At 39.2% G+C, this 13,141-nt stretch overlaps 1 protein-coding gene across 3 annotated transcripts in view; it reads left to right on the top strand.

Moving 5' to 3' along the window:
• The window catches only part of LOC101175296 (lipopolysaccharide-responsive and beige-like anchor protein), a 174,521-nt gene that overhangs the window by 81,065 nt on the left and 80,315 nt on the right, over nt 1-13,141 (top strand). For all 3 annotated transcript variants that reach the window (XM_078943356.1, XM_023957677.2, XM_023957676.2), the window contains one exon: nt 7,683-7,849. In XM_078943356.1, the coding sequence (XP_078799482.1) occupies nt 7,683-7,849 (167 nt within the window). The remainder of the gene's footprint in view (nt 1-7,682; nt 7,850-13,141) is intronic.

The following is a 13,141-nucleotide window of genomic DNA, read 5'->3' on the forward strand; positions in this document are numbered from 1 at the left end:
CCATCATAATGAGACCCCAAATGTACCTGTACCTGTAGAAATCAGAGTTTAGTGAAGGACTACCATTATTTCATGTTTAATTATCAATTATGCCGTTTTTTTTATTACATATTAAGGCTATGGATTAAAATATAGCTACATATTACAAATATTTTGAATATAATCCTGTGAAAATAAGAAAATAGTTTTACGTCATTTTTTTTAGGTACAGCAGTTCCTCGCTAAAATCCTTTTGTTATGCTTGTGTTTTTGGACGTTAACTTTAAGCTTCAGCTACATTTCCAAGGCTCCATTATCAGATACCCAGCCCAGCTTGTCCTAAACTATGTTTCACAATTGAATTTACCACTTAAATGCAGTTGCTCCTCTGTGACCTCTGAGAAGAAGTGAGCCCCTGATAAGTCTTGCTCTGATATTGCTGTATTGATTTTTTTATTTTCTTTTTTTTTGCCTTCATACAAGCTCTGTGAGAGCCTACTGGAGCCAACACTTTCATTTTGCACTGCCACAATAAAAATAACACGCCAGTGAGACATCCCCCTGGAGGGTGGGGGTGGGAGATTTTGAAATCATTTTCAGCTTTGTCCCAGTTCTAAAGCATTGTTTCTCTGTAATGTGTTGCACACGACACCAGGTCTGTTACTGTTTTTGCAAGAAATAAACCCAAAGACGGTCTTTTTTGATATTTCATTTGGCGTGTCATTGTGATACAAGATTATCTGCTAGAGCCTAATATGCTAATCGCGGTTCTGAAAAGACTTTATTTTTAGTCAACTAAGAAACTTCAACTAGAGCTCTCAAAAAGAGAATAATTTAAAACATAAAAACAGGTTTGTCTTTTTCTTGTCAGATTATATTTCCTTGAAGGTGATGATCGAGGGGCTTTTTGATTTAGATACCGCGTTTCCTCTGAGACATAACATATGCTTTTCCCTTCTCTCTGCGTCTCTCTTTCTCACTTGCACACTCTCCGGCCCTCTGTGGGACAGAATTGAGTTATCTTTGGCCCTGAGAGTAAGTTATTACAGTGGGCTTAGGGTGAAGCAGAGATGAAGATAACCAGGGGGAAATTCAATTACCTTTTAGGATTCTCTATCTAATAGGATCCTTAATGTGAAGGAGATCTGCAGATCGGATGTTGTTGCCTTACACAGCAAATGATAGACTGATAGCTTTTGTAGAAGCAGAAAAGACACCAAGCCCAAGAGATAGAAAGGATGAGGGAGAAATCGAACTGCTTCGCTTTATGGGCCTGTTCATTAGGGATGAAATGTGGTGGACTCAGGGGCACAGGGGCAGATAAGAAAGTTCAGAAACGGAAGACTAAACGAGGCCTATGTTCATTTTTATTTCATCTTACCTTTACTCTCTGCTCAGTCTGTGCTTTTTTATACGTTCCTTTGATTAATCTTTTCCTGTTTTACGGAGTAATTAAATTGAACCATTTGGGAAACCCTTTGAAAGCCAAACGATAGCACCTAATTACTGCATGCTGCTGGCTTGTAAAATGAGCTGGGCTTCTCACTGTGTTAATGATATTAACACGGAGCAGAAACTCATTACAGTATGCAATCAAAGCCCTCTATGCTCATCACAAGGCATCAGAGCAGAGGGGGACAAATAAAATCTAGATATGAATGTTTACTGTGTTAAAGGTTTTGAAAGAGATTTCCTCTAATTGTATCTTGATCGATAAACTAAAATTTAGCTGTTTAACGAGAGAACATCGAACAATAGTTTACTTAAGAGCTAAAAGAAAAATATCATTTTATCTAAAGAACATGTATATAAAATTCTTTAAAATTTACAGGAATTATCTTGATACGGGTTTCTCCAGCATGAGTAGTATCATGGTATGGGCTCGTAGCAGTATAATGCTATGGTTTTTTTTAGCACATTGTAGCATCAATGTATGAGCTCATGGTATTACAATTGTTATGGGCTATTAGTAGGGCTGCACGATATGAGGAAAACTCGCGATATGCGATATTGGTAATTAATATTGCGATAACGATATCAATTGCGGTATATAACGATATCAATTGCGGTATATAAACAAATAGCAAAAAAAAAAAAAAAAAAATCATTTCCATTTCACTGCAACAGTTTAAAAATTATACTCCAAATGACTCTTGTCGACGTAGGAGGCAAACATCAAACATAAAAGGGCTCATCTGATTGATCAAAAACGTAAACAGGTCCTTCTGATTGGTTAAATGCATAAAGGGATTTATTTCATTTGTTCAATATTTCAAGCTGCCATGAGTTTGTTTTAGCACATTTAAGGTAATCATTTATTGTGATTTTTTGCCGTCTTTTGCGGTATGCATTTTTCACAGCTTGATTTCGCGATAACGATAAATTTGCGGTATATTGTGCAGGCCTAGCTATTAGTATTACCATGGTATCTGCTTTTCTTTCTTGCATTCAAGGTATAAGTCTATTTGCAGTTTATTTGGGCCTTTGTTAGTATTATAGTATGGCTTTATTTGGGCATGTAGTGGTATGTTTTGGGCAGGTTTTTGTCTGATGTATTACATTCATCAAACTGTTTGTACTTTTATCCCAAGTTTATCATTTTCTAGGACTTTGTCAATATTAATCCAACGAAGAATACTTGAAATAATTTATTGCTGATGGAAACCTTACTAACATCACAGATTTGAAAGAGATTTCTAAAAGTCTTCTAAAATGAGTATATATATGTCAATGTTTCAACTGCGGGAATTTTTTTGTGTATATACTCAGCAACACCACTGTTCCAATATATTTCCCCCAATGGAAATGGCTTTTGATTATTTTAGTGTCTTGTAGCTTTGGGATTGTTTTTTGTGGTATTTATGTAAAAAGGTGCTAGACAATTTATTGTTTCAAGCTCTATGAAGCTTTTCATACCCTAAACATTCTTGTTTTTTTGCCTATAAATCAATCTCCTTATGAAACCTTTATCTTTTTATTCAGAACAGTTAAAAATCAAAACCACCATAAATGACATGTTTTATACCCGCTGTCAAAACCAAGATGTTGGATATCAACCAAGCACAGATTTGTTGAACAGAGGTTTCTCAAACACACTAGAGACCTAGAAAACCACAACACCCAGAAGCTATTTTCACCATATTCTACTGATGCCAACACTCAGACTGATAGCTGTCACCAACTGTAGCTTGCTGTCATGTACTTGTCGCAACTGTAATGTAATATGTCAGCATTTCTGAATGGCCAAACATCCCATTATAGGCAAATCTATTGTCAAGAGCACAGGAGACAAAAAAGGGAAAAAAACGTAACTTTGATGTCTTTTTTAGAATTGCATTGTGGCGGCTTTTGGGTTTGGAGGTATAAGGATAAATGAGAATTTTCCCTTATTGGAGGAACATGAACTACAATAAATGTAATACTAAATATATGTAACAGTAGGAATTGTTATCAAGTTACTTTAATACTTTTCTTTTCCTGTATTGGTCGTAAGACAATAGTAGGTAGGAATAAATGTGGACGATGGAGTGTACTTGGAGAGTAGTAGTCCCAGTCTTGCTGTCTCGTCATCATAATGAGATCCCCAGGTACCTTCTTCCCTGTTTCCATCATTATCGTTGCCCAATAAACCTAGAGATAAAACTTTATTTCATAACTACCTTTGTTTTGGATCAACATAGTCCGTTTAGTTCACTGGATGAATATATTTTTTATGTAGGTTTTGTTCATTTCTATACAAGACCAACATGGAATTTTGTCAATGGATCGCCCTTTTCTTTTTTATTATAGTCAGTAACTATGACCTTTACGTTTCTATTTTTAATAAATTTCTTTTTTTTCCTGAGCTCTGTGAAGCTGATTTGTGGGGAAATATATTTTTATCCTGTCATTTCCTTCTTTCATTTAACTATCATGTATAGATAAGGGTTTAACTCTTGTGATTTTTCAAGTGGCATGACCTTGAAGCTGAACAAGAGGAGTCGTCCAAAAGCTGACAACAGTGCAGACAAATGTTGGGAGGAGAATGCTGTTTTGCAGAAATGAGAGGTTTGCTGCTATCAAAGATGGAGAGGCTGCCAGGTGTGCATGGTGACCAGTCCATTAAATATCAGCAACAGAAGAGCAGAGGAGGAAGACAAGGGAGATGCTTTGAAAAGTGCACACCTGTGTTAACCTTAATAGTCACTGGTGTCGAGCTGTTGCCAGCAGCAGGGATCTATTTCAACTAGATTAGATAATTTTTTTCCTTTGGCTCTCCAAGAAGAGGAAAAAAAAATCAATACTTGGGAGCACTGCATGACAGGGGCATCATTCCAGAATTGAAGTGGCTGTCAGCCATTGTCATTTGATGACTTTTGTTCGCCATTGTACTTTTAAGCCCTCATTTTTCTCTCCCTCCTCTTCCTTTCACTCGTTCCATGCCTAACCTATTGTCTGAATTCCCTTGGTGACATTTTATGTTGCAATTTGAAAACTTGGGGGCAAGAGATCAAGTGCGAGAGCATCTTGTGAAACCAATTGGTGGACTGATTCAAAATCCACTTTTGTTTTGCCACCCCCCACTCTCCCTTCTCATTTCCTTCTCGTCTCCCAAGACCTCCATCGCGTTCCAGGAGGAATTTATTTGTTGTGTATTTGCATTCTTTGAAACCAGACAAGGACAAGGCGATGTCTGGAGAGCTCCTCTGTCCGTTTGTAAATGAAACCCTCGGGGAGTGCTTGTCGACTGATGGTAGAAATTGGAGGTTCTCGTCGAGCGAGAGCCCAGCCTCGGAGAGCTTGTAGCCCTGATGTGCCACCAATGTCAAGAGATTGCAAATCAAGTGCCTTAATATCTCCTGGTTTTGTTTCTGCCTTGTGTGCCCTGACAGAAGCCCGAGACTGTGGTTTTGTCAAGAGCTGAGCTGAAGGCTCGCTGCAACAAGGCAACACCATTAGGCCTTTCTCTGTCACTGTAATTGTTAAACATAGAGCTGATCTCTTGTAATGAGTCTTCATTCTATGGTCTATTATGCTGGTTAACCCTCTCAACCCACAGAGGGAGAGACGGGGGAGTAACCAACACATCGTATAATGACAAATTCAGCATTCACCACACCACTGGTCCTCTGGACTACAAGGACCATATTCTTTTAGCTATTTGTCTTTCTTACTGCACCAAAAATGTCTCCCCTGCCACATATTCAAAAACTCACCAGAAATTCCATGCACCTAGTACTCTGTGAAAATGGTTTTTGGACACGGAAACATTGACCTTTGAACCTTGTGAAGAGGCCAAGGAAATCTAAAAATTTATTTTTGCCAATTCTTCTACAAATTACTGACTTGTCACCCCCAGCTGATCAAAACAAAATTGTTGCTATGGAGGTAAACCCAACAGAATAAGGCGCCATTTTGAAAAAAGCGTTTTACTCATGAATTTGTCACGGGCTGCTCTAAGCAGGGTGGCAGGGGAAAAGGGGAAGAGTGAGGGACGTGTAGGGAGAGTAGAAAGGGTGCCGCGGGGGGGCTTATACCTGCGGCTAATCAACGGCGCTCGCAGCTTTAACTTATTTTTTAATTTTAGATATTAAAAATCAACATTGTTTCATATCTAAAAAGCATTTGAATTTTAGTGTTGCTTCCTCTGTGATATTGATCAAAAACAACTTACCAGCAGCACATTTTGCCCTGCGCCCTCCAGCGCACCATTATTTATTTCAACTGTTGATGAACTGTGGGAGACAAGACTCTGTGTAATTGACTCGATTAATGCCAGCCATTATCCTTTTGTCTCCACCGAGCTGTCTCATCTAGCACGGCCGGCATCCACGCTGCCCGACCCTGTCAGCCAGACCGTGTAATGGAAGGCACTGCCCATGATTACACCATCGCAAGTTATAGCGGTCCCGCTGCTCTGTTTGCTCTTTAGGAAGCAAACATCCACAGTCTACCATTGTACTGCCTTAGACTGCTGTTTCAACTTGGAAGATGGAGACACCATTATTTGTTGTCACTCTGAAGTATCAGAACCATTTAAAAAGACTGTTTTTTTCTGCAGTGCTTATCTGCACGAATCTCAAAACTTGCTAACTTTTTATAGTAACTTAGGTCCTTCATATTAGAAAAGCCTATTTCCAGACTTCACATTAGTGACACCCGCTAACCCTCTTTGGTATTAATGCTGACTTGTCTTTTCCACTTAAAAGCAAGCGCAGCTTTGTGTTTTAATGCTAGTACTTATATGTTCAGCTTTTCTGGTTGTTATTTTTGGGGGGAGTCAATGAATTTGGCTTTTTCTCCTCTTGTCGACTTTGGCTTTGGATATAAGAAAAGCCCATTACAGCATGGAGGCTTTGGGTGTTTGGGCAGGCCCAACGCACAGGTGATGAAGTGTTTGTTTATGGTTATGAGTTTGAACCCAGCACTGTTGATTAGTCCTACAGACTTCACATGTCTCGGGCAGACACAGATGGAAATGGAGTCGGTAGTGGCCTGCTACTTGCTGTCTTCTAAAGCAGTAAACCAATCTGCATCATTTTGCATTTTGAGGGGGTAGCAATCCAGAATTTCTTTCAGCATTTACTTCCTTTTTGCCCCAGGTGAATATGCTTCCGACCTAATAATTATTTTACTGTATTCTATTTATCTGCAACTTTACCTCAGCTAATCATGACCAATGCATCTGTATTCTGCATTAACACACAAACCTGTTGTTTGCTCTCTTTAAGAGAAAAATTTGACTTACTAAAAGATCTTTTTTTCCACTATTCTTCTTTTTTTTTCTGGGTTGTCATACCAGAAGGTCAAAGCTCACTTTCAGGCCATCTAAAGAGACATAGATTGATAATTAAGGCCACACAGCCAGCAGAAGACCCTCTGTAATGCAATTTATACCTATTGATTTTCCGTCAGATATGAAATGTTGTTTTTTAAATTGGAGAGGCAGGCCCATAATGAAGCGATTTACTAGTAACTTTGAGAGAGTGTGTTATCTGTTCGGTATGCTTTTGGGTTTAAAGTTACTGTACCACTGTTAGACTAAGGATAAATTAATTAGATGAGAATGATTAGTGGTGCTTTAGTATTGACTAAAATAAAGTCAGGTGACTTTGTGCTGCCTTTTCTTGGGGAAAATTTTTTCAGATTGCCAAATTAGTTTTTAAAATAGGATTTCAAAAAGCATGCTTTTATCTCTTTTTTTTAAAAAAAAAAAAGAAAGTTGATGTTGTGTAGGTTTGTCACTCCAAAACATACCCGAGATGAAGCCATGACTGGAACCTAAATTGATTGTGAAGTAAATATTTGAAATGAAAGCAGTTTCAAATTATAAGTGTTATTTCTATAAGGTGTTGCAGTTTCAGCATGGTTGCACAGTTCAAAGACCCCTTCTGATAACAAATTCTGACAGAGAAAAATGTCCCCCCTGCGTATTGAAGGTATCGTGTGAGTTGGTGTGCCGGGGGGCATTAAAAAACATACGTCCACTGTGATTAATCAACATGACATAAGGACGTGAGCGAACCCATGCTTTTTTCCTGGCCTCTACTCGGACTGAGGTTCAAATATGTGACATACTGTTGTGCATTGTGTTCCCTTCTACTGTTTTAACTGGTTGTATAGTACATTTCTGAAACACCTTTGGGGAACAGTTGAGTAAACTCTGCCAGGATGCCCTCATGTCCAGCACGTGTAATAGATCTGTTGTTGTTTTCTTCCTCCAGTCTCAATGTGCTCAGTATGCAGCCGAGAAGCGAGACGAGGAGAAAATGTGCGACCACTTGATCCGAGCAGCCAAGTACAGAGACCATATGACAGGAACGCAGCTCATCCAGAAGATAGTAAACATACTGACTGACAAACATGGAGCCTGGGGAAACTCTTCCATAAGGTAAAGCTATATTTTATATTTTAAAAAAAAAGCTTTAAATGTTGTTTATAAAACAAACAAAACAAAAAAAATCAAAGTTCCCATTGTTTTTTCCCCATTCATTCTTTCACCTCAAAATGCATCCAAGTCATTGTAATGACTTTAATCTCATCATTATCTTCCCCATCCCTCAGTACTCATAACTGTGATGAAATTACATGCTCAAAGGTGAAAATGTCAGCTGTGGGTTGAATGATGTATTGACCTGGGAGAAAGATGAAAGCCATTCGAATAAGCTAGGCTCCCATTAAGAACAGAGGGAACCTTATCCTGCGTGTTTGTTTTGCCAAATGGGCAGCAGAATCCAATGTAGCTATTCCCTAATGATTGCTGCTTGTGCAGGTAGTGTGTAATGCTGAGCTGGAGAGACTGCTGCTGGCTCACACTTGTTAAGCTGAGCTAACTCTCCAGAGACTCCCAAGGAAGGCTGGTTTTGCTTTTGGTTCTGCAGCTGCTTTTGTTGTGCCTCTATTTTTGTTTCTCATATGCGGGGATATTTGGACTATTTTCTTCTTTTTTGATGCAGTTTCCGCCTTCCATTTCCTTCTCTCCGTTTGTCAATGTGTACTCACACAAGGCAATGCCATTTACTATGGATATTGTGCTTTACTAGCGCTGGCTTAGAAGAGGACCCCATTACCGGCCCTTTATGCTGCTCTGCTATTGATGGTTTTCCTAATGGCTGCCGATAGGTGCAGGGAGCCATTGGCACGGAGCCTTGGAGGGCAGCAGTCTTTTTAATAAATCACAATCAGTCTTGTGCCATTACATCAATATTTTTGGTCAATTACTGTGAAGGTCAGGTGGCGCAGGCGCGCACCACAGCCCATGATATGCAAGAACAGGAGAAACATCTGGTGCTGCAAATCCCTGAAAAGACCAAAGAAAAACTGTTCATTTTCACCTGTGTACCTGCAGGCCTTAAGAATATTTTACATGCATGAAAAAAAAGTGGAAATCCAATTTCCAGGTGTGAAACCACAGTCCAGGAACACAAAGATAGTGGCACGATTACCTCTTTTTTTTTTGCAGCATCGTAAAAGCAGAGCCTGCTGGCTCACACTCTATAACAACCTATTCCCCAATGTTTCCATTCAATAAAGAATCCGAAAATGAAAATATTATTTTCTTCAGAGCTGATGGGAGTTGTTGTTTTCTCACGGCAGGCATCTAATATCTTTTGACACCCCCTGACCTGCTTGAATGCAATTTGTGTCTTAATATCCAGCTTACAGCAGCTCTGGCCACTAGAGACCCAAAAAAAAAAGGTGTTAGGTGATTTCCTCCTTTGTTCCCAGCTTCATCTATCCTAACAGCGGTTCTCTCCCTGTTTAAGTAGCAACACGCAATTTTGGTTTTGCTTTTTTTGTTGTCTTGTTTTCTTCTTTTACTTCACACCTTTTTGTTTCACTGTGCTTTTCCTGTTCTTCTGAGTGAAGGAAAGGGATTCCTTCAACCATACAATGGTCTCTATCTTTTTTTGTCACCTATTATCAAGACATAGACGGATGCACAGCCCCACTGAAAGTGACTACCTGTTACTATATATTTTTTTGTCCTAGTACCTTGAGACCTTGCATTTGGAGAACAAAAAGGTAAAAGAACATCTGGTGAAATGACCACAGATGAAACTACTGGCAGCTATCTTTTTTTCTTTTCTTCCCTATTTTGCTTTTTTCCCCCCGTCATTGTAGTCGGGGGTCCGTGGAGCATTGAGCCAGCTGCAGTGTTTATTTGGGTCAGGAATCATCACATGTATATGACGCCTGGACAAAGTTGACAGACAGAGGGAAAATGAGGGCATATGATGGAGGACGCGGCACATCCTCTCGAGAGACAGACTCTCCTTCTCCTCTCCTCTCATACCTACTTTTTATTGCATTGTATTAGCCTGACTAATGTACCATGGAATTTCACTCTGGATGTAGAAAGTAGGGAATTGAATAAGAAAAAGTGAAAGTGTGACGCAAAAATGTTGACTATTTTTTTCACTATAGCCGTTTTAGTCGACCAACGAATCAGTCTCGGCACAAATGCCAACATTATTCAAGTGTAGAAGCAAGCTTTTATTTATTTTTCCTTTCCGGATCGCTCCAACAAGCCTCTCCTCGAGGAACTCTGAAACAGGAACACCTTAAGCACCAGCTTGCTCCCCCCCTCCCCTCCGTCTCAGCTTCTCCTTCCTCATATAAGCAGCTCATTTTCTGCAGCAGTGCTGCTCTAATGGACACCCTTAGGCAAGAGGCTCCCCGGCCAAGGGACATCCATCTTTTGGCGTGTCACACTCTCGTGCGACAAAAAATCTTTGCGATGTGCACTCCAATTTTTCTCCAGTAAATCAAATCTTCCTTCCTTCAGAAAGACGAATGCTTTGGGGTTGGAGTGTTATAGAGAAAATCAATGGGCGCAAAATTGAAACAGTATGCCTCTGTATTGATCGGCCGTGTGAGATCGAAATCCAACAGCTTTGTAACTGTTCCACTGGACAGTTAGCTGACCTGTAATGGACAAACTATTGATATTAGCATTACTGTTTTATCTTGTGCTACGTCATTTCACTAGTGCGTTCTTAAGGGAAGGGAAGCCAGAGAAAGGCTTCAAATTTTTCCCAAAAACATTTTCTTTTTTTTTCTTATCCATTAGAAATTTGGTCAAACTACTCGTGCACGAAATATTATAAGGAGCTCTTTATTCTATTCTGTTTCCTCATACATTCTTATCGCATGAAAACATTGATTACTCTGATATTTATTTTAAAAAATCACGTGATGCAGAGTAAATTGGCATCATGAATTGGTTTTGGTTGAAAAATAAAATAAACACAAATAAAGGTAATTGTACATATGCTAACACTGCATAAATGTTTTAACTATTGTATCTTATTTTGCTCTCTGACTGCACTAAAAATCAACCTTTTGACCTATATTATTTTTTTCTAAATTAAATATATAAATATATATATATATATATATATATATTAACAAAATGAAGCTGAAAATTATATCTTTAAGTATTTCTTTAGTTAAGTTGTGATTCAGGAGGAGAGACAAATTTAGTTTGAAAAGAGCTTTTTTGTGCAGTCAAAAAATATGCTGGGCGGGCCACAAGCTCCCTGCTCATCTCCACGACTGAGATGGGGATGGGGAAGGGGTAACTGGTTGCTCCATGCTAATAGTCCTGCCCACAACTCAGAGGTGAACTCCTGCCGCTCTGCAGGACCTATGTACTAGAAACGACACCGTTTTTTTTTTTTGTTTTTTTTTGGCTAAGAACAGCATAATCATATTTAAAAGACCACTGCGAACGCTTTTACAATTAATCTTAATCATAAAATCTTAATTTATTAAAGATCATCAGATTGGAGTGGGACTTTAAAGAAAAAAATTCACATCTTTGCCACATTTTGTGTTTTTAGTTTAATTTACAAAAGGCTTAAAAGTCCCTTTTGGCTCGTCTGCCTGGCAGCAGCTGCTTATAATTAGAATACTTGTCACGCTTCAGTTTGACTCTGTTGACAAGGACCTAATAATGTGGCATTAATGCCCGCTAAAACCTTGTCCTGGATTTCTAGCTTAAACGAGTAACAAAGCGCATGTTGACTGGATTGGCTCTCATGGTTCTGTTTGAGATCCATGCTCTTTTGTCCATCAAATCTAGAGAACTAGTGGTTTGAAATGCATTGTTGTTGTTTTTTCCCCTTTGAAATCCTCTCTGGAAGACGTGTCCTGCTTTATGTATAGGCTGGAAGAATTTGATGTTTTTCTTCAGAAATCACAAAATAACTAACTTTTTAGGACAAAAAGGCTTGAAAACCAAATGCTTTAGATTTTTAAAAACGGTATTTCAAACTTTGAGTCTTCTCAAGACTTTTATCTAAGTTTAACTGTTTTTATTTAGAGTTTTTGCATCATTTTCGTATCATCTTTTTGTTTAAATATTCAGCAAGGAGTAATACTGACCTTTACCTTGAGCTTTACACTTTTACTGAACCAAAGTTATGTTTTCTTCAAAAATAAAGTTCTGTTGTCATATTCAGAATATAAATGTTCTTGTCATGCTACATTGAATTTATGTAAATAAATATACATTATTGCATGAGAAGGCAAAGCAGGCTGATTTATTACCACCTGAATGCTTTCATTCCAAACCTAAATCACCATTATGTACCATAATGGTGAACGTAATGCATTTTTCAGAGCCGAGGCCTGCACAGCGTCTGCACCACCTCGCGTGTGTTTTATGGACACCCTGTACATTACAGCTGCTCCTTTGCTGTGGATGCACGACTGAAAAAGGAAATGGGACTCTAGCACGTCAATGAAGATTATAACCATAGGAAACAAGAGCATAACAGTTTAGAATACACAGACCCGCGGAAATGCATGACACGAAAGAGGCAGGAAGGCTGAGAGGAGATGATGATCAGTAGAAGAAAGGCACGGAGTGAGAGCAATATGTGTAACTGAAAAAACTTGAGTTGAGACGGGGATTGGGAAAGGCTTTCGCACTTTTGGCATGACATCGTTTCCTCTGGTGGTAGTTATACGCCGAGTGGTCGAGTTAAGCTAAACTGTGGCTGTGTCCAATTTTTTTCTTTTAAAGTCTAATTTGCCTTTCCTTAGGACTAGATTCAAAAGTGTTTGCATTGCAATACTTTCACACTTATTTATTTTCCTGAATATCAAATTAGCTTCCTTCCCAAAAATACTACATTTGCGTTTTGCTTGTCACTCTTAATGTTTAAAAAACTGCTTTGGTTTGCTAAGCTGCAGTCTAAACACGGCCGTGACCCGATGTGCTGAGCGCTGACAGCCGCAGTAGTCTGCAGCTCCTGTCTCAGGAGATGCCTGTTTTCTTCACTCCAAGACCCTGACTACTTCAAATCCAATTAGCCACGACCCGAGTTGTGATCATCCATCTGCCTTGATGCACTGCTAAACATGCAATGTAAATATACAGTGATACAATACAAGCCTCCGTTAGGCTCCTTTCCGTGTAGGCCAGCCTCCCTTTTCTGTTACAAGGACGTCTCCAACTCCTTAAACGGCTTTAAAGGAACACCGTCCTCTTTGTTAGTCATTTGCCAGGGCCCGTGTCCACGACAGAACTCTCACAACTCCGACAAAAAGGATGTTCCTGAAACCTCAAGGGAGAACGTCCGACTTTGAATGACGTACGTTCACATGATGGCATGCTACAAAGGCCCTACCTTGCAGCCTGGCTCATGGATATGAATTAGAATATAGCCCTAAT

This window comes from Oryzias latipes, assembly GCF_053564925.1.
Source record: "Oryzias latipes strain Hd-rR chromosome 1 unlocalized genomic scaffold, Olatipes_Hd-rR_3.1 chr1_Y".
Lineage (NCBI taxonomy): Eukaryota > Metazoa > Chordata > Actinopteri > Beloniformes > Adrianichthyidae > Oryzias > Oryzias latipes.